The 27,528-nt window shown below is 39.5% G+C and overlaps 1 protein-coding gene across 2 annotated transcripts in view; it reads right to left on the bottom strand.

The window, feature by feature from the left end:
- Positions 1-4,533: 4,533 nt before the first annotated feature.
- The window catches only part of bcl2l11 (BCL2 like 11), a 30,030-nt gene continuing 7,035 nt past the window's right edge, over positions 4,534-27,528 (bottom strand). For both annotated transcript variants that reach the window (XM_015944684.3, XM_054750256.2), the window contains 2 exons: positions 25,487-25,605; positions 4,534-9,974 (listed from right to left, as the gene is read on the bottom strand). In XM_015944684.3, the coding sequence (XP_015800170.3) occupies positions 9,810-9,974; positions 25,487-25,605 (284 nt within the window). In that variant the 3' untranslated portion in view covers positions 4,534-9,809. The remainder of the gene's footprint in view (positions 9,975-25,486; positions 25,606-27,528) is intronic.

Consider the following 27,528-nt stretch of genomic DNA (forward strand, 5'->3'; position numbering starts at 1 on the left):
ATGGGACTTTAACTTTAATCCACCATTTTTGGACGCTAATTAGCAACGACAAGTCTTCCATGGTATAGTTTTTATTTCCAGACATAATTAAGTTAATTGGAAATTATATTTAAAAAAAAGTTGTATTCTGTTATTATTTATTTAAGATAAATTGGAATTGGACAAAACCAGCATCAGTGGGTCAAAAAAATCAGAAAGAGAACCACTAACTGGTACTGGCCAATCAAGGATTCCCTCCCGAATGTGTATATATGAAATTATCCTGCAATAGGCTTTTCTGTGTTAATAATACATGAAAAAGAATATTTGCAGTGATAGATAAAAACTCATTAAAGACACAGGCTTTAGAACGTGTGAGTCTGTAAGGTCTTCTATGTCTTTGGTCAAGAATGACTGAAGAATCTTGAAACTCCCTATGGAGCTCCGGACCCCACGTGACTCTCAGTTAGTGGACGCCATATTGGCAGGAAAAAAAGGTAAACAAACACGGATCGTAAACATGAACATGAACGGGATCGGCTTGGATTTTACTTTGTCGGAGTTTACTTCACACTTTAAAACCGAAGAAATCATTTTGTATATAGTATAGTCAGAAATTAAATAGACTAAACATCTTTGACCCTTACCGTGCCCCTGGGATACTTTTTAAAAACGCCAGAAGCTGTCGGAGCGGACTTCTTACCGGTCCTGGCCGGGGAACCCCTTGGAATTTCCCCGGAGGAGCTGGCCCAAGTGGCTGGGGAGAGGGAAGTCTGGGCTTCTCGACGCTACTGCCCCCGTAACCCGACTCCGGATAAGCGGAAGAAAATGGATGGATGGACAAATAACAGATTTACACGTAAGTAGTTTAAATAGAGTGCTGTGCTGTTTGAATGTATAAAGTGAACACCAAGAGAAATCACTAGTCTGATTTTTTTCCGTGAATAAAATAAATGTCAGGCAGGAGCGTCTCAGGATCTGTCTGAGATCTGTGTCGGTGAGACAGATAATAGCAATCCAAAGTGCTTTTTATGTGTGATCTGACAATTGATCAACCATTGCTTAAAAATGAAATACAGCTTAGCCGGTTAATTGCTGTGATCATAAAACACGTAAACGGCAGCATGCAGAAATCACGAGGTAACGTTTTACGTGACGTTTACTTGAAGCTATGAGTAATAAGACAGAAAAAGCCACGCCAAAATAAGTTTAGGAAGCCCACTAAGAATCGTAATAAAAGCATTTAAAATAAATACGAAACGTTGGTTTAAGTACCTGATATGAAGCGGTCGCTGCATAAGCGAAAACCTTTACTCTCGGGATCCCACAGTTTCATTTTCGCCCGGTCACTAGCGCATTTTATTACAATGATCCAACGTTTGCGGCGCTCCGGATCTTGGGGAATCCTGTAGATGGCTCATTCCTTATGTCGTCCGTGTCTGTTCTGCATCCTGGGGCACAACAGGAATCTACCATATTTTCAGTTTGATTGAGTTTTCTGACAAATAGTCCAGCTGCCAGCTTCTGCATGCCAATATGGCGCCGTTTCGATTTGAACTGTTGCATGCTGGAAGAAGTGACGGCAACTCCCGGAGCTCTATGCACATGCATGTGTGCGTGTGTGTGTGTGTGTGTGTGTGTGTGTGTGTGTGTGTGTGTGTGTGTGTGTGTGTGTGTGTGTGTGTGTGTGTGTGTGGATGAATAAGCCACCCACCCCATCAGACTGCCAAGTGACTCACACAAATGTGGAACTGGGTTTTTGTGCAGAAGTGTTTAATGTGTGTGAGCCAGAGGGTATGCATGCTAATGAGTTTTGTGTGTTTGTGTGGAAGGTGTATAATTATCTCAGCGTGTGTTTGTGCCATGTTTTGGAAGTCCCAGTATTTTCCACATGGAGATACATACACACAGAAGAGCACGAGAATTAAAGTTAGTGTCAGAACAAAGCTATTCAAATAAAGAGAAAGAGAAAAACAATCTTCTTTTGGCCAAAATAACTTTTACAGCAATGACCTAAAGTAAACTAATCCTAGGGTTGAATGACAAATTGGTCCAAATTTTAAAAAGTATGCAAACAAAGTGTTTTTATTACTTTAACCCTTTGATGCATGAATTATGAAATCTTCAACCATGATTTTTTTAACAATTTTTTTCATTCGTCTTTAAGTGTGAATGAAACAAATTTCAACAAATATTTTTTGTAAAATGTTATAATTTACAAATAATTTATTACATGTCCACTTCAGTGGGCAGCGTGCATTCTGAGCATGAAGTATGTTGGCTTGACTTACTGAAGTCCAAACGGAGGGGCTCAAATGCAATAAAGTCTTCAACAGCTGTGCTTAATAGCAAAAACAGATAAATAACAATTTTGAGTACCTGTCCACTGTAGTGACCATTATGCATCAAAGGGTTAAGATGCACAATGAACGGTAATTTATTTATAAATTTTTATTCACATAAGTGCAAATGAGACAGGGGTTTCCTTTTTTAATTAAAATAATTAATTATCTTTATTGAAGAAAAGCTCAATTTCTTGTTTTGAGAACTGGAATTAGTTAGGGTAACCCTAAAACCTATAAACTTAACTTCACTGAACATTTTAACCAATACTGTGGCAACACTGCACTTGAAGAATTTTGCCAGTTTGAAAGCTGAAAAAAGTTTACTTATGGGATCCGTAGTACATTGACCGCGAGACATAAGTAGAATTTAATACTTTACGATTTAATACTTTTTTATTCACAGAAAGATAGCTTTCATGAAAAAGCGCAGCAAACCTCCAAGCGCCGCAAACCTTCACACAAACTCTGTGTGAGCTTCAGGTCGCTGGTGTTCCACAGAGTTAGCTCCGGTTGTAGCTAGGTAGCTACCTCCATTAGCTTAGCTCCCACCTCCGCGTTAGCTTTGGGTTAGCTTGTAGCTAGTTCGACCGGTTGTCGTCATTTGATCCCAGCCTTACAGCCCCACCCTCAGATTCACCTCTCTTCCCTTTTATGGAATTGTCTGGGCTTGACGGAACCTGTGACACGATCAAAATGGTGGTGGTAGCCACCTCCCATTTCTCTTCGAAAACGTTTTATTGGAGTCTATGGAAACCCATTGTCCATATATGTATATGTCGATGGTTGCACAATGAACAACACACCACTCCAGCGTTGTCACTTTCACACACATTTATTTCTCAGGACTGATCAGCAACACAGCTCTTCCTCGCAGCTGGATCCGAGCCGGTGATTCTCCCCCGCGGCTTCTCGTCCGCGCAGTCGCACATAATTATATAAAAAAGGCACATGAGTCATTAGATGGCTAAAGAGTCTTTGTTTCTGGACACCCAGGGCAGATCGTTTACCTTTTTATTCTGTCACAAGACTTTACCTGCCACAACTAGAGTGCTTTATTCACTAGAACTGGCTGTTAGCCACAATCAGCATATTTTATTAGCTAGACAACTGTAAAATTTAATGTGTACTATCCTTTTGTCTACTTGTGCAGCCAACAGCTCTACAAGTGTTAACCATGCTAATAGATGTAATTTCACTACTATTTAACTCTGCTTATTGTCAACTAACAAATAAACAAAACAGTGGTCTACGGGCAGGTGCCGGGTTCTTGTCCTCCAGCCTGGGGCTGGGGGGCGGGTGTGTGGGCGAGTGAGGTCACACTTCAATGGGTCTATAAGCTAGATTGGTTGGTGCCCCCAGGTCACTTGCCCTACGCACAGAGCATGATGCACGTGGACAGAGCACCGGTGCTGTTTACAAGTCCAGTTGCAACAAAGCCAGGTCACCATCAGTCCATGATTACATAGCCTCCTTCTGCCCCCTCAAACTAGTGTAGCCACACACATGTCGACTCTGGTTTCAGCTTTTAGCTTCACCTTAAAAGACAATACTCTCTTGCTTTTTCTTGCAGGCTTTGCCATGACGCCAACAAAAAGTTAAATTCTTCTTTTTCTTCTTATGTTTTTTTATTGACGGTGAAAAAGCTAGCCTTTAAATTAGCTATCGGCAGAGTAAACAGCCATAAAGCCATAAACAGAAAAATTGAGTTGCCAGCTTTTTATTGATCTCTGTTAACATAATCTAACTTATAATTTATGTCTTCCTTCTGAGGGAAATTACAGCCTTTAGGTTGCCCTAACAAGCATTAGGCAAGAGAAGAGAAGGTGTGATTTGTGCGTTCGCTCACACTAATAGAGAAATCATTATTATTTAAAGACTGAGACTTTTTTGTTTGAATTGAGATACAAAAACATCTTCAGAAATCAAGAAAATGTCCCGTATTCATTTGAACTCACTAGGATCACGCTACATGGTCAGAGATTCAAAACAACCACAGGTAACACCAAAAAGGTGATTTTTTATACCATTTGACTGCCATGTTAATGGATCACAATCTGTTTCTCATCTTCTTGTTTTGACACCAGAGCTAATTTCTTGGGGCTAAAAAGTCTAACTGCTTGGTTAGGTTTAGGAAACCACTAGAGGTGAGGTTTTTTTCCTGTGAAAAGTAAAAAAAATAAAAAATTATAATAACACAACATACAAAAAATGGTGTGTTTGTTTTATTATAAAAATGTAAAAGCCAGCAATTACAAACATTTTAAAGGAAGCCGATTTGCATATTTACATGATTTCATTGTATAAACAGTGTGTACAAAAAGGGAAGAGATGTTGCTACAAATGGACCGGGTCCTCTGAAGTCGTCTTTGTTTTATCTACAGAAAGATGCTTTCAGAAGAAGTAACTCTATACAACATTTACAACAAGAGCACAGCACATCTTACAATTCCCATAAAATATGCATGTCAACAAAATGATTGGCTAATTATTTTGGCTTTTAGTTTATCCTTAAGTCAAAAACACACAGAGATTGGTGATATAATTTGCCAAAAACATTCCAGCGAAAGTCAAAATTTAAAATATAAAAACCTGAAAGTAACATGAGTTTCTGTGAACTAATGTTTTTAGATGACAGTGAAGAATATGCACACTTCAAGGTTTCCATATCGGTTTCAGAAATAAATAAATTGTCTTTCGGTTTCCTCCCTGCCATGCTCGCCTCTCACACTCCAGCTGTAATACAGTACTTCAAAATGAGGTTGTTGGTTTCACATGGCACAATATCAGAAATCAACACGCAGTCACAGCGCTCTCAGTGTCACAGCGAATGTAAAGCAATGCAGTGAATTTGGTGCGAAGGAAGGAAGACATTATGTAAGCAATCTGAAAAGTTGCATGTTGCTCTTGAATTTCTGCAGCAGCAGGGGACGTAACAAAAAGCTGTACAACTAGGGACAGATTTTAGTGTTACACAGCATGGTCAGATGCAAAGTCATACTGAACGGTATGGCTTGGGTAAGAGCCCTTTGTGGTGGTTTTTCATTTCTTGATGAGTATTTTCTATTGCTGTGGTGTAAAAACTCATTTCACATTCTGACTGTGACTGGGATTCTGGCCTACATATTGATGCTGTTGGTACCATGCAAGAAACAAGTGACTAAAGACATTTAATTATCACTCTCCACTTTAGGGACATTCGTGTCGAAGACTTTGTAAAAAAATAAAAATAAAATACGAGGAATTTGTTTGGTCCAGTCTGGTCAAAGCAAGCAGGCATTTAAAGCTGATTTGATTCTGTGTAGACTTGAGGTGAAGTGATTTGAAACATGCAAACCAGGACTGAATCACAACTCCCTTTGGTCCGGGCTAACACTGAATCCAAAACTTTAACCAACAAACAAACAAACCGACGATTTACACAACAAGCAAAGCACGAACAACTGCATCATGGTGTTTCGTTAGCATTTTGGTATTGTTATGCACAAAAGCTCAGTGAAGTGGAACTAACCCTGGTATTAATGGAAATGGGGGTAATAAGCAGGTGGGTTGTAATACTTGTAGTCGTAACTATTGCACAATCAAAATGTTACACTTCAAAAGCCTCCCAATGAGATTTTTTACTGCCCTTTATGGTGAAAAAGATGGTCGTTGAATCTGTGGGTAATGTTTTACCATTGAAAAGGTAAGAAATTATTCCACGAACCAATTTTTGCTCAACATTGTAGATCAGGGGTGGGGAACCCTGGTCCATCAAGGGCCGCTATCCAGCACATTTTAGGCCTAGTCCACACGTAGCCGGGTTTTTTTAAAAACGAATATCCGCCCCTCCAAAAACTTGCATCCACACCACCTCGTTTTTTAAAAAAAACTCTGTCCACACGTACCCGGATAAATACGTTGTTAAGGACATGCCAGACCTGTAGGCGGCAGTACTTCCCCCCGTTCTTAACCTCGTCCTTCGTCTGTGGTCTTCCGCAAGGAGCAGTAATTCCGCTTGCAAAAACAAACGAGCAAAAAGCGCTTGGACAATTGATAAAGCGAGCGCAGCTCTGAGGGCATCCATGCTGTCGTCTAGTGTAAATACAGGTCGCACACGTGATGTCAGCATTTTTTTGTCGCGGAAAGTGACGTTGCGGACCTTAAAACTCCGGTTTTGTCTGTCCACACGCAGACACCCAAAACGGAGAAAACGCAGATCTTCACTTTGGCCAGAGTTTTTAAAAAGATCCGTTTTTGTGTGAAAAAACTCTGTTTTTGTGTGGATGACAGGCCAAAACGTAGAAAAATATCTACGTTTTGGCAGATCCCCAGCTACGTGTGGACAGGGCCAAAGTTTCAACCCTGCATCATCACACCTGATTTCAATCAGCAGGTGAGTAACAAGCTTCTGTAGAGCTTGATGAGCTGCAGAACAGGTGAACCAACAACTGAAACAGGAGTGTTGGAGCAAAGACATGCAGGATACCGGCCCTCGAGGACCAGGGTTCCCCACGCCTGTTTTAGATCAATGTGTTCTAATGAGCAAATTCATGAGTGCCATTAATAATTTGAACTTATAGAAGCCATCTTTTTAACAAGCTATTGCTGACTGAATGGTGGCAGACAACAATAGGAATTAATGTCAAATCAATGTATTGATCTAAATACAGTTAAACACGTCAGGAAGTATTTTATGCTTTGTATAAAACTAAATCCGATGCTAACTTTCTGTCATGGGAGTGGAAACAAGCTCTTAAAATATAATAAAAAATCGGTGATTAACCCCAACCCTAAATTACATGATAAAGTTGGTTCTTTTATTGATATTTAAGATAATGTTTAAGAACTGACTAATCCAAACCTTTCTGATTTCATAGTAGTCATGACTGGGTGAGTGTTTAATGAGGTAACAGGCATGAGTAGACACAGCTGGACTGAATCATGACAATAAGTGGAAAACTGTCAACAAGCCAAAACTTGCTGGTTACTCTCCTTCTCTGTGGCTTCTGAAGACCAAACCAGAGACGGGGAAGCTGTATCATTCTATAAGATTTTGTAGAACAATGGAACATTTGTAAAGAAAACTAGAAAGGACACAACTGACTGGTTTAAAAGACAAACATGAGTTCATCGATGAATTTGTTCAACTTCTTTTGCCAACCACTGAAAATTCTCCCACTGTTGATATTAACTTTTTACTAAAGTACTACTACTAGTTTATCTTGTTTTGTGTGAATCTGCTTTGTTTTCTTATACCTATGTGCTCATACTGTTGGAGGTTTCTTCCTGTTAAAGGGAATTTTCCTCTCCAATGTCGCTACACACTTGTTTAGTATGGGGATTGCTGTAAAGTCTCTGACACAAGTCAGTGACTTGATGCAATCTGCTGGGTTACCTTACATTGGGAACTTTTAACTCAGATTAATAAACTGAACTCTGTGCATTGATAAATTGGTTCAGTTGGAATGTTTGCTTTGTAAAATGCCTTGAGATGACTTGTTGTCAATTGGTGCTATAGTAATAAACTCAATTGGATTGCTTTATGGGTAGTTAAACAACTAACCAGACTGTATTTTATCATTAGCTAGGGAAGGAATTAGCTTTTGTGTGAAAATGTTTATTTTAACAGGAATTTAACATTGGGAGATAATTTTGTTGTTGTACAAAAAACAAAAATCTATTAAGGCCAAAGTGAAAACTAAATGTGCAGCAACAACTTGAGGTTGAAACATGATCAATCAACTTTTCAAAAGTTAAAAGTTGCTGTCTAATATGATTTATTATGACACATAAACAATGTAGAGATATGTCGCAATGTAAAAAACAACAATTAAAATCTGTAGGAACAAAGTTCATTCATCAAAATGCAAAGAAATTCAGGTTTTGTCCACGCATCCTTAGTACTTTTGCAGGAAAAATAATCCAGATTCCATTTGCTTTCTGTTGTTTTTTCATTTTAAATCCACAAAAATAAATAAAAATGTTTTACAATGGGCAAGCTGAGTATTTAAGTACCTCCACAAAGAGTTTCATGGAGAGGGTGTTGCAGCTTTTAATGCATCTCCAAACCCAACCAGAGCTTTTACTGTTGGTACCTTTTGTATTTTACCCATTTTATTTTTTTTAAATCACTACCTTTGTATGGATATTGTCAAAAATATACTTTAGTAGAAAAAGTTACTTTTTTAGAAAAAAAGGGAAAGTACTAAATAGTAAAGAAGCTATGGTACATTTTTACTTTTTGTCATCTTCGACTCCTATTGGCCTTGCGGTATTTTAACGTTATGATTTCTGCATTCTCATCTGAATGAAGGTGTTACATTTATTTAGCCTGACTAGCTAACCAGCTAACCACACCCCCTGAGAATTCTAACCGAGCCAGTCAGCGCTGAGCAGCGTACGTCACACACCACGACGCTGAGTTTCTCATAAACATGGTGACAGAAGCGTAGTTTGCTGCGGCTCTTTCCTCTGTTCTATATGACTTGAACACGTCTTTAAAATCACAACAAGTAGAAGCGCTAAAAGCCTTTCTTATAAAGAAATATGTTTGCGACGTCGCCATTTTTGACTACAGCTAAAAACTACAGCGTCGCGCGGTACAGTCGGCATTTAAGCCTTTTTTTCTGATTGGTTATTTTCGAGCTGGCTAGTCTCGCCTCTCATGTGCCTCTCTGCCTGTGAGTAACCAGACTAGTTCTCTGTGTAGAATTAATCAGAGGATGAGTCTGGCAGGTCAGGCTAATATTTATTTATACAGGATAACTGCTGATTAATGTCCTGGAATCTCAAGATATGAGAGTAAGTGGTTGGTAGTCTCATCATGAAATAACCCATTTTTATGATGGCTAGCTACAATGAATTCTTGTGTGTATTTTTTGTAGAAAAATGCCAAAATTTTCAGTAGTTTGGAACAATGCATGGCGAAAATGTTGGGTAATAAAAAAATTACCCAGTGGTTTCCGGCACAGTTACATGCTTGATTCTACCAAAACAAGTTCTGCTGCAATCTAACAACGCCATCCGCATAAATCAAGAAAGAAACTTTTACAGAATTGTGTGAAACCTGGATCCAAGAAACGGATGGACCAGGAAGCACTTAACCGCTGTACAATCATAAAAAGAAGAAGCTAAATAAAGTAAACAGACAAACAACAACAAAATGCACAAGGCACATTTGAATTTCCACAGGCGTAATTTTTGCAGTGGCATCTTTAGGTGAAACAAATGCCTCTACTCTTTCAAAAGGGAGTGCAAATCTTGCCTCTTTGGTAGACGGATGGAGGCTCAGAAGCCTTTAAGGAAAAACAGTGGTGCAAAAACAAGCATCAACGCGTTTTAGAGTTCCTTCTTGAAAAAATAAACCAAAAACGGTCCAAAAAAAAGGAAGAAAAAATAGAAATACGGAGTCCTCAAATGAACAAAAACAAAGGGGAAAATCACCAATGGCCATATCCAAAAACACACAGTTTAGAGACATTGCTACATCTGCTGGGTCTTGAGAGTCTAAACCTGAGAGTTATTTTGGTCATATAGGCATCCTTGGGAGTACATGAGCCGTCCAATCAGGATGATCAGTAGGCTCACGCAGAGCATGGCGACTGGCTCCGGGTGGATGAGTGGCAAGAAATTCGGAGGGACGATATTTCGCCTCCGTGGGTCCTCCATCCTCTGGAATCACAACACAAAAACAAGACAAGAAGTTACAACAGCAACGGCAAACACATTTGTCAAGTAAAGGTGAACCAATGCTGTTTAATAAACTTCATCTGCTGCTTCATTTCCCCACCCAACGTTATCTTCCAGATCATAACTAGTCACAGGTTCAGTAGTTTCCACTAGTTTTTGCACGTGTTGTTGAGTGTGCAGAAATGTACAAGAAATGTTGATGAAAACACTTTCAGGTCTCTTGATGTTTGAAAATCATAGCGACACACATGATGCATGTTTACATCCACAGGAAGCAGGTAAGCATATATCTCAACATCCTGCCGCAGCTCACGTTTTACTCTCTCCCTCTCTGGCTGCCAGTGCATGTTTTAATGCAGCCTTTCTCAAATGGGGGTACGCGTACCCCTGGGGGTACGTAAAGAAACTCCAGGGGGTACATCAGAGAAGCAGACTGTGTCTAAAAAGAGCTTGATCACAGCAGTTGCCTCCCTGCCACCAAGGATGAAAAAGATCCTCAGTGAAGCACAAGCCCAAGTGTCTCACTAAAAAGTCTGTAAAAACACTCCGATCAGTGCAGTAATGTTAAGATTTCAGTCTTCTTTTTGATTTAAAAAAATATATTTTGAGATTTACATTTGTTTTTAGCAATTGTTATTTAAAATGACGTTGATGATTTCTTTTAGAGAACAGATATACTATGATCCCAAAAGAGAACACTTTATGTTGATATGCTTTTTATGAGCACAAATCTTTAATTATAATTAGCTTAATCATTTCTTTGGCCTGTATTTGATATATTTTTTTTAAATATTTCTAGTTATATATATATATTTTCCAAATAGTTCAAGAGATACTACAAAAAATGTGCAGTGTTTTGCACATTTATGGATTTTTCAATGGGTAATCTTATGGTTTTAAATAGTTTTATGGTAACTGTTTTCAATTAATTAATTAGAATCACATTTTAGTGATGAAAAATATTTCCAATACATTTAGTTATGGAGTATTAACATTTAAAATGTTCAAAATAGTTTTTTCCCCCAAATGGTTGAATTTTGTACTTGTTCATCAGTTTCAAAGTTTAATAAATCAGTCACTGAAGGCACCTATTTAAGGTCTTGTTTTTTACAACCAAAAATGTTTTTGCGCTGATTAGGGGTACTTGGCTGAAAAAAATATTTCACGGGGGGTACATCAGTGAAAAAAGGTTGAGTACCACTGTTTTAATGCACACGCGTGTCCGCGTGCACTAAAATGCTGTGAAACAGTAAAGTAACAAACGGTTTACTTTCATGCAAGTACACATAATGAAATAGTGTGGTGGTCGGAGGGATCGGTGGCGCCAGTGCTCGGAAGCCTCGCCTCTGTCAGTGCGCCCCAGGGCAGCTGTGGCTACATCGTAGCTCATCCCCACCAGTGTGTGAATGGATGAATGATACACTGTAGTGTAAAGTGCTTTGGAGTCCTCTGACTCTGAAAGGCACTATACAAGTGCGGGTCATTTATCATTTGTCTTTGTTTTGACCCTTACAGTTTCTCCACTCTCATTCAGGAAAAAAAAATGGCTGTATTTTGACCAAAACAGGTGTTTTGTTTTCCACTGTTGTTGACAACTCTGTGCCTTGGCCTCAGTCCATAACTCCAGAAACCGTTTCCCTATAATTTAATACCTGCCTGTTTAACAGAAGACTGCAACTGGACATCAGGACAAGAACTGTCTGAAAATTTTACATTTTAAGAGTCATGGACTAAAGGTAAAATTATTTTAAAATGGTTTAGAAGACTGCTCTATACCCCTCAGATGTTAGTCGCCCCCCCCCCCCCCCCCCAAAAAAAAAAAACTGGAAGATCTAGATCCTAATTTGACATTCTCTCTCGATGCCGTGTGACAGGCAGGGCTGTGCGATACTATCCAGACAGAGGCTGACCCCAGCGTAAGTCGCCTGCCCCGGGTCGTGACCTCTCTCTGAAAAACAGGATCTTCCCGAATGAGAGTGAGGAAGGCATATCAAAGCTATGTGGTTTGATTCAAAACCACAGAAAAGCTTGATGCCAGCAGAGGAAACAGGTGAGAGGAAGAACCTGTAATGAATGCTTCCAGTACTCATTCTCTCTGTGACCAAGTTCAACAAACTGGTCATGGATGATTCCCACCTTAACAGAGATAGGGTTCTATGTCTATGTAGTGTTTCAGTAAAAAGCTGTATTATTATTTTAAATAAGGTATTTTGACTAGTACAGGCCTTCTTATTGTTTCAAGTCTGAATCACAAAGCACATCGGGGAACTAAAGGCACATCTGGAAAAGAAATTAATCCCGGCAGAGTGTGTGATACGATTCCTTCTCTTGGAGACAAATTTTCCCCTAGTATCTTCACCTTGTGAACTTTCAAACTTGAGTCAACATTTGAGGAGGACAACCACAGAGAGAGGGGAACATGGTTAGGACTGAGCTCTCAGCCGCCAACACTGGACCTGTTGTGTTTGGCTGTTGAATCAAGAGTAAACGCTTGATTTTTTGGCAATTTGCTTTCCTTTCCACAACCTCGACATCTTCTATCATTATGAATCATCATGGGTGTCAAGTGTAAAAGCTCAAATGATCGCCCATTAATGCAGCCTCAGCTTTTTTTAGGGAAGTCACAGACATTAAAATCTGGTATTGGACGGTCTGCTTTGTTTTGAAAGGCTTCGAACCTGATAAACAACTTTCGCAAAACTGATGAAGAGTTTAAGTGTGCCTGTTGGGATTTATTAGCTTATTTGGTATTCAGCTGTGCATCAAATCATTTTTTACATTCAAGCCGTAATCTATGCTGACAGCCGCTGAGGTTGTGAGCTTTAAATTGGAGGTTTTTTCTTACCTCACCAACCGCTGTAATAACTTCAGTGTCAAGATGGTCATGTTGGTGGATTATTGGAAGTCTGTTTGGCTTTTAAGTGATTTACTGGATTATACATCCATAAGAGTCTGCAAACAAGGGTGAATAACATCTTTGCTGTGAATTGAAAATGTCAGCAACATTAACACAGATATGTGGGCATGGCCTGTAGATCCGGGGGGTAAACCACGCGAGCCAATCCCAAAATGCTAGCCCCAATGTTTGGAGCTTGCTACGTGGTTTACCCCCCGGGTCACAGGAACTGACCGTTGACCCTAACCCTAACGGTCGACTTCACTTGCTGCCATCCCCCTAGTGGATGGCAGCAAGTGAAGTTGCTTCAACAGGACATTTCTGACTAAAACTTTAAATACACCTGATTTCCGAGTGTTGACTTTTTTTTTTATTCATGCAGTTCTGATTTTTGCTGAAGCGGGATAACATGTATGATTGAAAGCATCATTCACATCCTTAAAGTGCAGAATAGTTAAAAAAAACATCATTTTATTTATTTATTTGGTCTTGTATTGCAGATGAATATTAAACGATTTTGAGAATCTTTTATTTGCTGTTTTGCTAATAGTTATGCTAAAATGCAAAAGCCAGACCATTACTGATTAGGTTCAGAACACATAATTCCCATACCAGTCCCTCCTTTGTAATCCAAAACACAACCAATTTAAAACTGAACTGAGCCAGTGAGTTATTAGAATGAATGGCTGTATTTCACAGTCAGGATGAGGTATCTGATTTTGTCCAAAACCGATGTACTCGTTGGCTGACAACTGGTAGGAAACAGAGAGAAATTAAGCCAAAGCCTGTTGCACCAAAAGCGTTTACTTTCCAATCGTTCACCCCAAGAGAATACTGAAGAATTATAGCATGCACTTGCACACACATTTCACAGTTTCCTCAACATTTACCTCAAATAACATTTTCCATAATCAGAGATTTAAACACCCGCTACCACAAATCCTTCCCCAGCTGTCAAGGCAAGCTTTCACTAAGTAGCTCAAGAAGAACACAATAATCTATCTCTGTGTGCTTTAGATACAGTATTTGAACACACTAGTTCCATTGGCTGTGATGCAATGGAGGAACAAGATGATAAACATGCAAAATAGTGCTGAATGACCACAGAACACGAGATAGAGCGAAAGGGATGTCATCCAGTTGGTTTACAAAGTAACTAGTCAACCAGAGAATCGATTTAGGTGAAATAGCAAACATGCAATTATGCAGTCAAACAATCACGGTGAGAAGGCCGTCTTGAGCATGGCTAAATTTGGATTTATATTGTACCTACATATTTTCAAGGAGCTCCAGTGTCTGACATTTTTGTTCAATATTCTTGTCTAGAAGGTGTTCCCCAAGGCCTTTTTCTCGGACCACTTTAAATAGTGATTGGTTCACATGATTTCTTGTCTTATGATTCAAATCTATCATTCTTGCAATATTAGCACTCAACATGGCTTTCCACTGGGTGTGTAACAGTTGTGTAACGCAATAGATGCGTTTTCACTGTGACCTCAGCAGAGCGTCATTTCCTACCAGGACCTTTTCAGACCTGCCATGGGAGCGAATGCATTCCATTCAGCTAGTCACGCAGATCACAAAATGACCAGTAAATTGCAAAATCACAACAGCGGTTCTCGTAACAACAAACAAAGAGTAAGACAGCATCATAAAATCATGAAGGTCTTTGGTTTATTTGCTGTTCTTTTTACCTAGGCCACAGAGGTGTCCCAGGTAATGACATACTTTTTTTGTCTTTAAGCATTAGGAAATCTGCACATGCCATTTATTTTGAAAGATGCTTTACACTGCTCTCATGCCTGTGCCAATCTGAGCTGCTGAGCTTGAGGCGTTCTAAAAGTGTAATGCGTAAAAATTAGACCCAAAGCGTAAATTTGACGAAGTGCCAAAACACAATGTATCTGGCTGTTGGCTACGCATTACACTTAGCAGATGTTAAAGCTACAACAGCTAACCTGCAAGACAAGCTAGCTTAAAACAATTTTTTTCTTGAGTTTCCTAGCCAGTAAAAAAAAAAAAAAAACGATAATATGCAGTTGGCATTTGTCCAAAGAGACATCCACCTTGACTACTCTGTAATGTCCAGAAATGGTCAGTTTTCACCTACAGATTAACCTGTATGCCACCGGTCATCTACAGACCTGATTCTATTCTCCGAGGTGGATTTTACACTCCATCTTCCTAAAGCCCAGAAGGATACTGCAACCTTGTTGACATTTCAGGAGGAACACGTTGTCAGCCTGTGTTTCCAAACAAAGCCTTCTTTGATAACACCGCAGGAGTCCCACTCTCTTATTAAAGTGAACGTTTTCAAGAAATGAAATTAACAAATGTTATATGGATAATAATTCTGTTTTATTAATCTGTACTTAAATCAATAAGGTTGGTTGATCTGTGTTTGAATTATTGAAATGAAATATTATATTGAATGGTTTGTATATATGGTAATCAGTAATGTTTGATATGACAGTCACCCGCACTCAGACACAAGGACAAATTAAAGTTAAGTTAAACTCGTGACACATAGATATTTCTTTACCCCAGATCAGAGCATCTGGTACCTTAAGAAGACGTGATGCCTGAGGTTTTCTTGGTAATATCCCTTAACGCTCCGATTGGCCAAGAATTCATAATATGAGAATATTAAAACAGAATCACTCTGGTGATTCAGTGAGTTGCATTCCAGCTTCCCATCATTCAGCATTTAGTTCTAGAGAGCACTTCGGAACGGCCATCCGGAGCGACACCTCTTTAACCCCGAGCATTTTTGGCAAACTGCCAAAACCCTGTTAAAAGCTGCCTACTGCTGACACAGCGAACGGTTCCTGCAGAACAAAGCTGATATTGTTCTGACTCCTTAAGAGTCCTTCGAGACGCAAACTAGTTACAACCTGTCGTGACCTGGATATGACTCTGGACTGACCTGGTCACACTGCGGTTTTCCTACGGGCCACAGTACCTTGGGGTCACCCGATCCCTAACATCTCGGATCCAAAAGAGAGTCTCCACTTGGATACGTAGACATGACAGATAGCGTCTGATGCCATTTTGATAAGAATCATCCTCATAGCTTAACACAAACCAAATTCTTCCCTTTTCACCCAGAACTCAGCTCTTCTAGATACAAAAGTTCTGATGTCATATTGACACATAGGCAGCATGCATCACATTTCATCCACCTAGATCCATCCATCACAGTAAATATTAGTTAACTTGTCAAGTTTTGTTTGGAAAATAAATTCTTACTTTTTTATAAACCTGGCTCATCCCTTGAATCAAGACAAAGTGTTCTACAATCCCTGAATAAACAAAGAATCCTAGAATCTTCTGATTAAACATCCAAAGATCAAGCAGGTTGACATTCTATATTTTTATAGAGTATTGCAGTTTATTGGTCATAAGTAAAGGTAATATATTAAGCTTTTAAAGCACTACAATTTACCAACTCTACAACTGCAAACAAAGCAGTTAAGAGGTCAGGGTGCTCAATGATCAGATCTTGAAGAGTTAATCAAAAATAGAACACCAATACCTCTGTAGCTTCGGGCACGTCCAGAACATGTGAAGAAGAGTAGCGGGTCTGCAACATCTACAATGCTCACATGCTGAGTCCATGTCTGGATTAATTTTACTTAGATTAAATGCAGACAGTGTACCACTGTGAATTGGATGACACCTTGTCTCACACAGATCGAGGATTTGTGAATGTTTCGAATAATCTTGTGCCAGACCTCCTCCAACAGTCCGACACCCAGGTCCAGCTACTATTTTTGTTATAGAACATCCAGACTGGTCCAATGGTGTGAGCTGGGTTGGGTGTAAAATTTACTAAATTTTCCTAGTGGATGTCCAAAAGTCTATAATTTATTCGAGAAGAGTCTGACAGAGAAGAGCAAGGCGTTGAGCTGCCGCAAAAATTTCAGAAAAAAAAGTTTTAGATGAAACAAGACGTTAAATGCTCCCTAAATGTCTGACTCCTCCACCATCTTGGCTCCTCCCCCTCTTGCATTTGTCTAAAAATCTCTTGTTACAAAACCATTTGGACCACCCGCACCTACCTGGGTCCTCCACTCAGTATGCGCTCACATTTTTAGCAACAGAACACCACTGTTTAGAGAGGTTCTCCGCTCTATAATATCAGAAAAGCTGACTTTAAGACAAACTACCAGAGTCTCCAAAAGAAAATTATTCTTTGAAGTTGCGTAAAACAAAACACGTTTGGACCTAGAAAATGTCAACTGGTGTTTCTCTCGTTTACTCTGGAAATGCGTGCTCTGGTATCAGGTGTATGTGGCTTATGGATCATAGCCAACAAGAGGAGTGAGAGTTCCCTAACCATGTTTGTGCATAATAGCTAGCTTGTTTTCCAGATTTGCCAACAATTACACATCCACTGGACAGCTAGGGTTATTGTGAGCTTACATCTCAGATATGTGCAAGGGTACATCTATCTACGCCACCCTCATTTCTCCAAGAACAATTTTGTGCTCATACCTGCCAATCTGTCTTATTACATTCCTCCCTACTAGCAAAAGGGGTGCGAGCTCTGCTCCTGATTTGGATGTTCTGTTACCACACTAAGTCAGTTGTCCAAACCCTTGGGGTGAAAATACTCAGAACTCAAATTTGATTCCCACATCAACATGGTGGTGAGAGCCTGCTTCTTCCACTTGCAACGGCTGGCCAAGATCAAGCCGATGTTGTGAGGAGCGCATCTCCGTACTGCATGAGTTTGTTGTATCCAGGTTTGATTATTGTAATGCACTATTTGCTGGGCTGAGTAAGGCAGCATTGAGAAGGTTTCAATTGGTTCAGAATTTGGCAACTAGATTCCTGACAGGAACAGAAAAACAGCACATATCACCCCTGTTCTGGATTCACTACACTGGCTCCCTGTAGGTTAGCGGGCCAAGTTTATCCTGTTTCTCGGTCTCTCCATTGTAGCACCCCACTGTACCTGGCTGAGTTACTACAAAGGCATACCCCTTCACGCTCCCTACGTTTGGCTGAGCAGGAGCTGCTGCTTGTCCCGCAATCTAGGTCCAGGTTCAGGGGTGATTGGGCCTTTTCTGTCTTGTCTCCTACACTCTGGAATGAGTTACCTCTTGCTGACAAACAGTCCCCTTCTCTACAGGTCTTCAAGACTCACTTGAAGACTCAGTTTTGTCCTTTGGCATATATGTAATATAGTTTCTGGATTTTTAGCATCTCTGTTTTATCCCATTAATCACTTTGGTATTCTGCTTTTGTGTGTTTTATTGTTCTCTGTTATTTTATTACTTTTATGCCATGTTGATATATTAACCTAAAAATTGTAATTACATTTCCAACAAAGTTTAAAGATATTTTGCAATCCTTAATCTGCAAAATAAAAGAGATGATGTGTGGTTCGGTATACCTACACCACGGAAAATGCAGATATCACATGTAACTGAATCAGAGTTTCTCATTTAACTTTCTTACTCTTCTTCGTCTTGCACTGTTCCCAGTGGAAACATGGAGTCAGCCAAAAGGCTCATGTGATTTTATTTGGTTACCACAGCTTACTATGGAGCCCTTGAAAAATAGCTCTGAAAACAAGGCTACACTTATAAACTGAATGGCTTTGTCATAATACTTCTCAGTCTTCTTCACTCTTTTTCTCTGAGTCTTTCTCTAAGTCCTTAACGCGAATATCTCCAATATCCATGCCTAGTCAATGTTTAAATACTATTTTATTTTAACCATATTTGTTCCCTTTATTTCTCCTACAATATATCTTTAACATAAAATCCCTCAATCACAAACATATGAACATAAACAATACAAAACATTTTAAATCACATATAGGTGATCTTTTCATATGTGAACTAGCAGAACAACATACCTCACACAAATACCATGATTGGTACAAAATCCGTTCTGTTTTCACTGCAACATACAATCTGCCAAACATCCAAAGTGACACTGTAATTAGCTCTGGCATTTCCATTAATTCAGAGTGACCCAAACTAACATCAGTGGAGTAGTAGTACGCTACCAAAACCACAACAACGTGGAGCAAGCCATCATAGCATAGTTGTGGCAATTTTCTTGCCACAACTTAGGAACTTTTGGTTAGAAACCCATCCCAAAGTTGTCTCGCTTTTGTGGCACTTTCTGATCCACATAATTACATCTAAAAAGGTGTAAGCATCTTTTGCACAAAAGCCCTTTCCTTTAGTGGTAATTTAACACGTTTAAAGGTGCAATATGTACGATAACATTCTGTGGTCAGATTTGGTTACTGCAGCCCATTTTTGTAAACAGAAATTTACCATCTCACTGCCATTCTGTTATGAGTGTTTCCAGTTATGGATCAGCACCCCAAGTTTCTAGATGACAAGCCAAGATGGGTAATACACAGTAAGTTGATAAGTAGATGAAGACATTGCCATATTGGTTTTAGCCAGATGTTATTGTTCTGAACGACTCATTAAAGGAAGTAAAACTCCATGATTGATTCATTTTTCACGTCACACATACATTTCACTGTTTTACTGTGTTGTTACTAATTGAAAAAGTAGCTTGAAATTATTTTAGAACTAACTATTTGCTTCTAATTCACAGTTGGCACTGTTAGCTCAGCATTAGCCTCTAGCTTGCTTCACCAGATGTTAGAGTAAAACAAAAAGGTTGCCAAAAGAGGTACAAGAAATAACCTCTGTGTCGCTCTTGTTTAATGGCTATGGTTCATTAAACAACTCCAGAACATTTTCCGGCCGGTATCGAATTACAAATGGTGGCGCTGTTGTGTTAGCTTGGTGCAGACTTGTCAACCTCACAGGCTCACAGATTGTAAACAGTAACTTTTGACTTTTTAAAAGGAGAAACACTGATAACCCTCACCTGGCTTAAAACGAAATCAGTTGCAATGTAACCTTCCATCCAACAAAACTGAGACAGTAGACAGTTTTGTGGTTATTTCACTGTAAAATTCCTACATATTGCTCCTTTAAACCACATAAGCTTTAAAAAACTTAAACGAGAAGGCGGTAAAATCTAAATCAAATGTAAATTTCCACTGCAATAGAGGTGTGGTGGTTGAAACAAGGGGTAGATGTACAATCACTCTCCATCTGAGTCTTTGAGCACACACAAGCAGCCAGCTAGTGACACTGTACTGATCCACTATAGTCTTGAGTTATTTCTGTCTTCAGGACAAAGGGTTTTACAGTTTACTGACAGATGACTGATTGTGCGTTGAAGTTTGTGTGAGTGTGTCTGTGTGTGTTTGGTCAGGATAATTAGACCTTGTGCTTTGCTCCCAGAGTTTTCTATAACCACAGGGTTGAGGCATAATGAAACTACACTGTGTCACGGACACTAAACTGACACACCACGCAGACTGGATCGTACACTGTACTGAGCAAATTCACAGATGTTTCAAAACAAACACGCACACACACAAACCATGGACTCTGAGTAAATGTTTAACTGAGCATAATGAAAAAAGTTTCTGAGACAAGTAACAAAAACGAGAACTTTAAAAGATTAAAACGATAGAAAGCATTGTTTATCTATTGAATCTTGCTCTGCTAAATAATAAATAATCTTTTGTTTTTAGGTGTTAATTTTTCAAGCATTTCAGTTTTCCTCTGGCATCAAAGAAATGGGAACACCTGCTGGGTTGTGTCAGAATATTGACAGACACTGAGTCACTTCTACAGCCTGAAGTAACTGTTGCAACTCAGCCTTGTGTATTTTTTAGCTTCCAGGCATTGAACTTGAACTCTTCTGTCAACAGAGCAGAGACACCGAAACGTGGCTGAGATCTGCCAGTGAGCCTTTCTGCAGCCTGATACCGCATGTTCACTTATTAAATAGTATCAATAAAACCCATTTGTCATGAAACAATGTCATTATGTTTGTGTGGTTATTTAGTGAAACACATTTTTATTTATTTCATTTCCCTTTTTTGTAAAGTACAGAAATGTATTCAACATTTCTGAGTGCTTCAGAATAGTCTCTGCCCCACCTGCCGTAGACAGCAGTCACATCAGTGTCAGTTTGAACAATAAGGGGGACGTTTTCATGAAAGGATCAAGCAAATATTCACAAAAAAGTAGTTCAAGAGCAATTTTAGTCTATTTCCATCATCTTACATTTCATGTGCTGTGGTGTTTTGACCTGCATCACGTTTGCATCACATAGTTGAAACTGGGTGTGCTAAGCCAGGTTTGTTTCACACGAGACGTGTTGCAACAAGCTGGAGATGACATGGGCACTGTAACCTTAGACGTCTATGTAAATATTCACCGTAGGTTTAAAGGTTTACAATAAAAACATTCAGCACAAGGTTTACACATTTTTGAGTTGCTTCAATTGAGAGCTCAGATCTGATTAAGGCCACATGGCAAGATGGCTATCGAGAATATTAATCAGCTCCTCTCCCTCCGACAGTCTTAAAGCTACAATGGGAAATCTGATAAACAACCAATGTTCTAACATTGTATAGCTATAAATATTAAAAAAAAAAAACTTTGATTTTGAAATTCCATAAAGTGGTTCTTTTGCATTTGTCTAAAACCTTTCCCTAATAACATAGCTCTGTCTGAAACCAATTATTGGACCATCCAGTTGTCTGTCTGACAGAACCACCACACTTCCACTTTACCAGGGTCCTCCAGTCATTACGCGATTGTGCATTTAGCAACATAACACCAATGGTGTGAGAGGTTCAAGGCTCAATAATAATAAAAGGAGAAACGGCCAGCTGCTACCACTTGAAAAAACACCGTTTGAAGTAGGGGATGCTTGATGTTGGCTTTTTTGCCGATATCCGATATCGTCTAACTCTGAATTTCTGATACCGATATATGTGGGGTCTCCCTAATAAAAAAAATATAAGTAAATCCTTTAAGTTGTCAACATTTTCATGTCTCCCATCAAGAATGCTTAAGCTTTAAACATTATCCGTGCAAATTTGTAACTAAGTAATAGAAAAAAAATGTGTTTAATTTGTCTCCAACAGCAGCTAAATGATATTCTCCCTGGGATAATCCTGACTAACGCTCTGTGACGCCTTTAGGCAAAACATTAATTGATAATATCGGACATCCCTAATTAGAAGTCACGGAAAGGATGTTTGGACTCAGAAAACGGTGACTGGCGTTTAGCACTAGCTTGTTTCCTCTGGAAAAGCTGAGTCCAATATCAGATCGACGTGACCCAGAGGTGACTGGTGATTAGCGCTAGCTTGTTTTCCTCTAATGGGGGGGGGGGGGGGGTTCAGCACGAATTAGCACTGACTCATGCCAAAGGTTTTGATTCCTTTCTGTAGACTTAAAGATGCATATTTACTGGTCAGTTTTAACTTTAAAATAATAAAAGAATTGTTAATGCAGCTTGTTGTGTTAAATACCACGTTTTGGTGGAGATATGTCAATTAAAACTGAAAACTACAAATGCAGAACACATGAAATTTCCATGAAAAGTTTTATATCAGCTTTTCGGGAAAAGGGTTTTAATAAGCTTCGATTACATTTTTCCATTTGATCTATTATTTTATCAGAAATGATTCATTTATTTTGGTGGTTTCTGGCTGATGAGTTTAGCCCATTTTTTCTTACCTTCAGTAACTGGCTCTTCCTTTTCTTAGAACTATGAAGATTAGTACAGCGTTAACAACTCTTCCAACATTTTAGAACCGTGAAAACTCATGATTCACAGTTATCACATGGGCCTGAGAACACAAGATTATGTTTTGATGTTGGGGTGACTTTGTGGATACACATCATAAATATCAGCTTGGTTGCCAGTTACGGCAATAAATACAAGTTCTCACTTCTCAACACAATCTAACAAAACTGTTGGTCTAGATGTTTTGGTATCATTTTGCTTTTTAGGAGAAGAATCAAGATCTCAAATGTTTTTGCAACAGATAATAAGTTTAGTCAAATATCTTTATATTTTAGAAGAATGACAAACTCAATGTTTTGATGAATGCTTTAGCATGAAATAAATACATGTTCTTCTGCTTAAGACTAAATCAGAACATCTAAAAAGTATCTTGCAGCTAGGTGTGTGTGTGTGTGTGTGTGTGTGTGTGTGTGTGTGTGTGTGTGTGTGTGTGTGTGTGTGTGTGTGTGTGTGTGTGTGTTTCAATTATGTATAGCTGAGCACAAGTACATGTCATTCTGACACCTGGCCAAAAAAGAAGGAACAAGTCTCCACGTTCCTCTTTTCATTGTTTCACAGAAACACACACGCACGCGCGCGCACACACACACACACACACACACACACACACACACACACACACTGGATAATTCTACATTCAAGGTCAAAGAACACTAACCCAGAAGTTAACACACACCAGATATTGGATGTATTCATCCAGCCTTTGTGTGAGGAAAAACAATGTTTTGGTGGAAATGCACACTTGCCTTAAATGAGTGGTACAATCTCAGGAAATCTTTGACATGTGGAGAAAATCAAAAATCCTCGTTTATTTATTTGTTTCTTTATTTATCCAATCTTGCATTCAGAAACGCTTCTTGACCATAACATAGATGTACTTTACTGACCCCAGGCTGGGAAATTGTGACATAATGACATCATCCTTAGTGAATGGAAATGTTGGATTTACATTGCACTGGTCTTTAATGGTCCACATGTTCTATAAAACAGACGTAACCAGGATGGCATTAAAGTCAGCACATATATGTTAGGGATGACTCTCACCAACCAAATCTAATTTTAGCTCAGCATCAATAAAACTGATTGACTTGTACCAGTTGTTGTTTTGTGGGGCAACTATATTAATGAATATGTGATTACACCGAGATATTAAACATTATGATCATTAATGTAATGACATAACCCTACAGCTTCATTTGTAAAGCGCTACCACATGGCTGATGAACAATCCAGGAGTTTAATTCCCATCAAACGAGCTCTGAGCTACAGAACTGTTTGACCATGGACGTAATTTTGGAGGGAGACGGGGGGACATGTCCCCCCCACTTTTTCCAAAGTCAAGTTTTGACCCCCTGCACTGTTTACCATTCAAAAACAATATTACCGGTACGCTATATTAAATTGACACTGGTTGAGCTCTAGGACCAAGCAGAAAACAACCGTCTGTGTTGAAGCCTGTTTCCCACTAGAACATACTGTAGAGATACCCCCCCCACCCCCACCCCCACCCACCCCCACCCCCTCTAAAGTGAAAATTACACCCATGTGTTTGACCCAAAGTAGTTTGAAATATTAAAGGGATTTCTGACTCAATAAAGGTGATTCAGGTTGGGACAAACGCAGAAAGTAAGCAGACATAAAGGGGTTTTCTCATGTTTGCTGCTCATTAGCACTCAAACATTAAACAAAACGGAGGGAGCACATTTATGATGCGTCGGGCTACTGAGATGCAGACTCAGCTTTGTAGCTGTTAATCTTTTGACACTAAACAGCATTGAAAGCTCTTCATTAAAAAAAACCCTGTCATGCATTTTCCTGACTTTTATTTTTCACTCTACTTTCCTGAAGAGATTAAAGCAAAACACACACTTTCCTCCCTTTTCCTCTCTGCTCTTTTTTTCTGTGCTCCAGTCAGACCTTTGGTGGTAAATAAAATGTATGATGCAACATGCAGAAATGTTGCCAAGGAGGCATAAGCCAAAAGGAAATCAGGTCTTACTTTACAGCTGCATTACTAAGAGGTTTTATACGCCCTGTGATAATGTCTTCAGTAAGCAGTAGAGAAGCTAATGGTTAGATCATGTCGTAATCAGAGACAGAAGCTGGATGCCTCATCTGTCATTGGACCAACTCACAAAAATGTTACTTTAGAGCAACAAAGCCATTCGAATGTTAAAAATATAAATATATAATGTTTTGTTAAGTAAGAAACACAAAAAAGTGAGATGACACTGAACCAAAGGTGAGTTTTCTTGCAGCATCTGCCAACAACTAGCATCGCTATCTTTATGCGCCAGCCAAGAAATAAGCTGCTTAACAGCTGCTGCTCAGGCTGAGCAAATAAGCTGTGATTTCAAAATGCAAGCAGTCACTGAACTTCTTTGGGGTTTAACCACATTTAAGCACCCAATTTGTACAGCTAGGTTTTGCTTTTTGTTTGTTCCTACAGTTAAAAAACAGCTGAATGCTTTGCAGAGGAAACCATTTCTCTTCCGCTGTTTTGATTTTGGTCCAAATGGCTGGTTTTTGAGTGATATTTTTTCTGAAAAAATGTCTTTAAAGTTATAATCGTTTATCAGCTTCTGGCTGAATGGCATTGACGGTTCTATGGGCGGGGTCACAGGAGCATTGGCCACCTGTCCTGTCACTCATTTGTCTTTTGCATGATGATCGCATCATAGCTGGATGCAATTCCAAGTCTGATCACTAGAGGCGCCAATGAGTCAATTAGGAATTCTGAAATTTATTCTATGAATATTGTGCACCCCTTGATGAAACCAAACTCAGAAAAAACCTAGATCCACCACTGCTGAATGTGTTGATTTAAATTCATGACTTTTTTCTTCCACTTCACGTGCGATGGAAGTTCCCTCCAAAAAGGAACTATTTAGAGGCACTTTTTAAACGTGTGATAGAGCACAAATTGACCACTGACCCGTAACAGGAGTCTGTTGTAGTCATCCCCGATATTCCTGAGGTGTCGTCCGAACGTCCTTGCTTCCATTGCCGTCATTGCGTTTTGCTCCTGCGTGCTAGAGGGGGCGGCAGCGTTTCCTGCAACACAAATCAAAAATTTAATGTGGTAAACTAGACGTGTTTTTTTCACAAGGCGAGTCCTACTAATATGTGATGCATTTTTAATGCGTTTTTCTGCAGGTTTCATCTTCCCTCGAAGTTTGTAAGCAAAATGTTCTGAAATGGATTTTGGGATTTAGCCTTTAAAGGATCCAACCTGAACATTTTTAATTTGACTTTATAGTAAATGAAACAATGGAGGTCTGTGATTTATCTAACCCTAACCCTACAACACAGCTCCTGTGAGATTCATTTGTTCATACTTCGATTTGAGTCTTCATGTGACAGAGGAAGACTTTTGCACAAGCTGTCACGTGTGATCATTTTTAATGATTTTTATGTGATTTGCTTGTTCAGCTACAACGCAGATCGATTTAGAAATGCAAGTTTGTGAAACTGCAGAAAAATGTGGTTAGAATTAAAACACTGAGGAAATTAGTTAGGCAACAAAGTCGCTACAAATGTGATTTGGAAAGTTTTCAGAGGGGATTTAATTAGCTTAGACCCAGGAGCAACAGTTGTAAAGGATGACATCATTAAAACTAAAGACATGTGAGTATTTAACTCGGTAATATCAAAATTACTTGTCAAATTACAATTATGAAACTGACGCATTTGGAGTCACACATACATCTGACTACCCAGCTGACCGTGTGTGTGTGTGTGAGTGTGTGTGTGTGGTTAATCTGTGATATTTTCGGTCTAAACTATACAGTATGACTACGAAAGGCACCGACCTATTATGATCTCCATTTATGAGTCATTTTCAGAGTTATGAAACCCAGGCTTAATATTTCTGACATCCTCCGATACTAAAGAAACAAATTCAGCATTAAATTCAATAGACTACACCTGCTGTGTGTTTGAAGCAGATATATGACTTATTTCTCAAGTTATTATAGTTCTATGATCGATATAAAACATGTTCATGATGTCCTTTGAACTAAATCCGTCTCACATAAAGCTATTTCAGCACATTTGTTCTTGACAGTTTCAGTACTTTCCAGAATATGCCATTTCAGGGCTCTGTCACTTTAAGAAAACAAGCTGGAGATGGCCACGCCCACCCATTTCCCACTCAAGCTGCTATAGAGCTCCGGACCCCACGTGACTCTCAGTTAGTGGACGCCATTTTGGCATGCAAAAAAGGTAAACAAACACGGATGTAACCATGAACATGAACGGGATCCGCTTGGATTTTACTTCGTCGGAGTTTACTTCACACTTTAAAACAGAAGAAATCGTTTTATATAGTCAGAAATTAAATAGACTAAACATCTCCGACCCTTACCGTGCCCCTGGGATACTTTTTAAAAACGCCAGAAGCTGTCGGAGCGGGCTTCTTACCGGCACAACACCGGACCTGACCGGGGAACCCCTTGGGATTCCCCCGGCCGGAGGAGCTGGGGAGAGGTCTGGGACTCTCGACTCTACTGCCCGCTCCGACGCCAGAAGCTGTCGGAGCGGGCTTCTTACCGGCACAACACTGGACCTGACCGGGGAACCCCTTGGGATTTACCCGGAGGAGCTGGCTCCGGTGGCTGGGGAGAGGGAAGTCACGCTACTGCCCCCGCAACCCGACTCCGGATACGCGGATGAAAATGGATGGATGGACGGACAAATAACAGATTTACACGTAAGTAGTCTCGGTGAGACAGATAATAGCAATCCAAAGTGCTTTTTATGTGTGATCTGACAATTGATCAACCATTGCTTAAAAATTAAATACAGCTTAGCCGGTTAATTGCTCTGATCATAAAACACGGAAACGGCAGCACGCAGAACTCACGAGGCAACGTTTTACGTGATGTTTACTTGCTGCTATGAGTAATAAGACAGAAAAAGCCACGCCAAAATAAGTTTAGGAAGCCCACTAAGAATCGTAATAAAAGCATTTGAAAT

Source organism: Nothobranchius furzeri, chromosome 12 (assembly GCF_043380555.1).
Source record: "Nothobranchius furzeri strain GRZ-AD chromosome 12, NfurGRZ-RIMD1, whole genome shotgun sequence".
Lineage (NCBI taxonomy): Eukaryota > Metazoa > Chordata > Actinopteri > Cyprinodontiformes > Nothobranchiidae > Nothobranchius > Nothobranchius furzeri.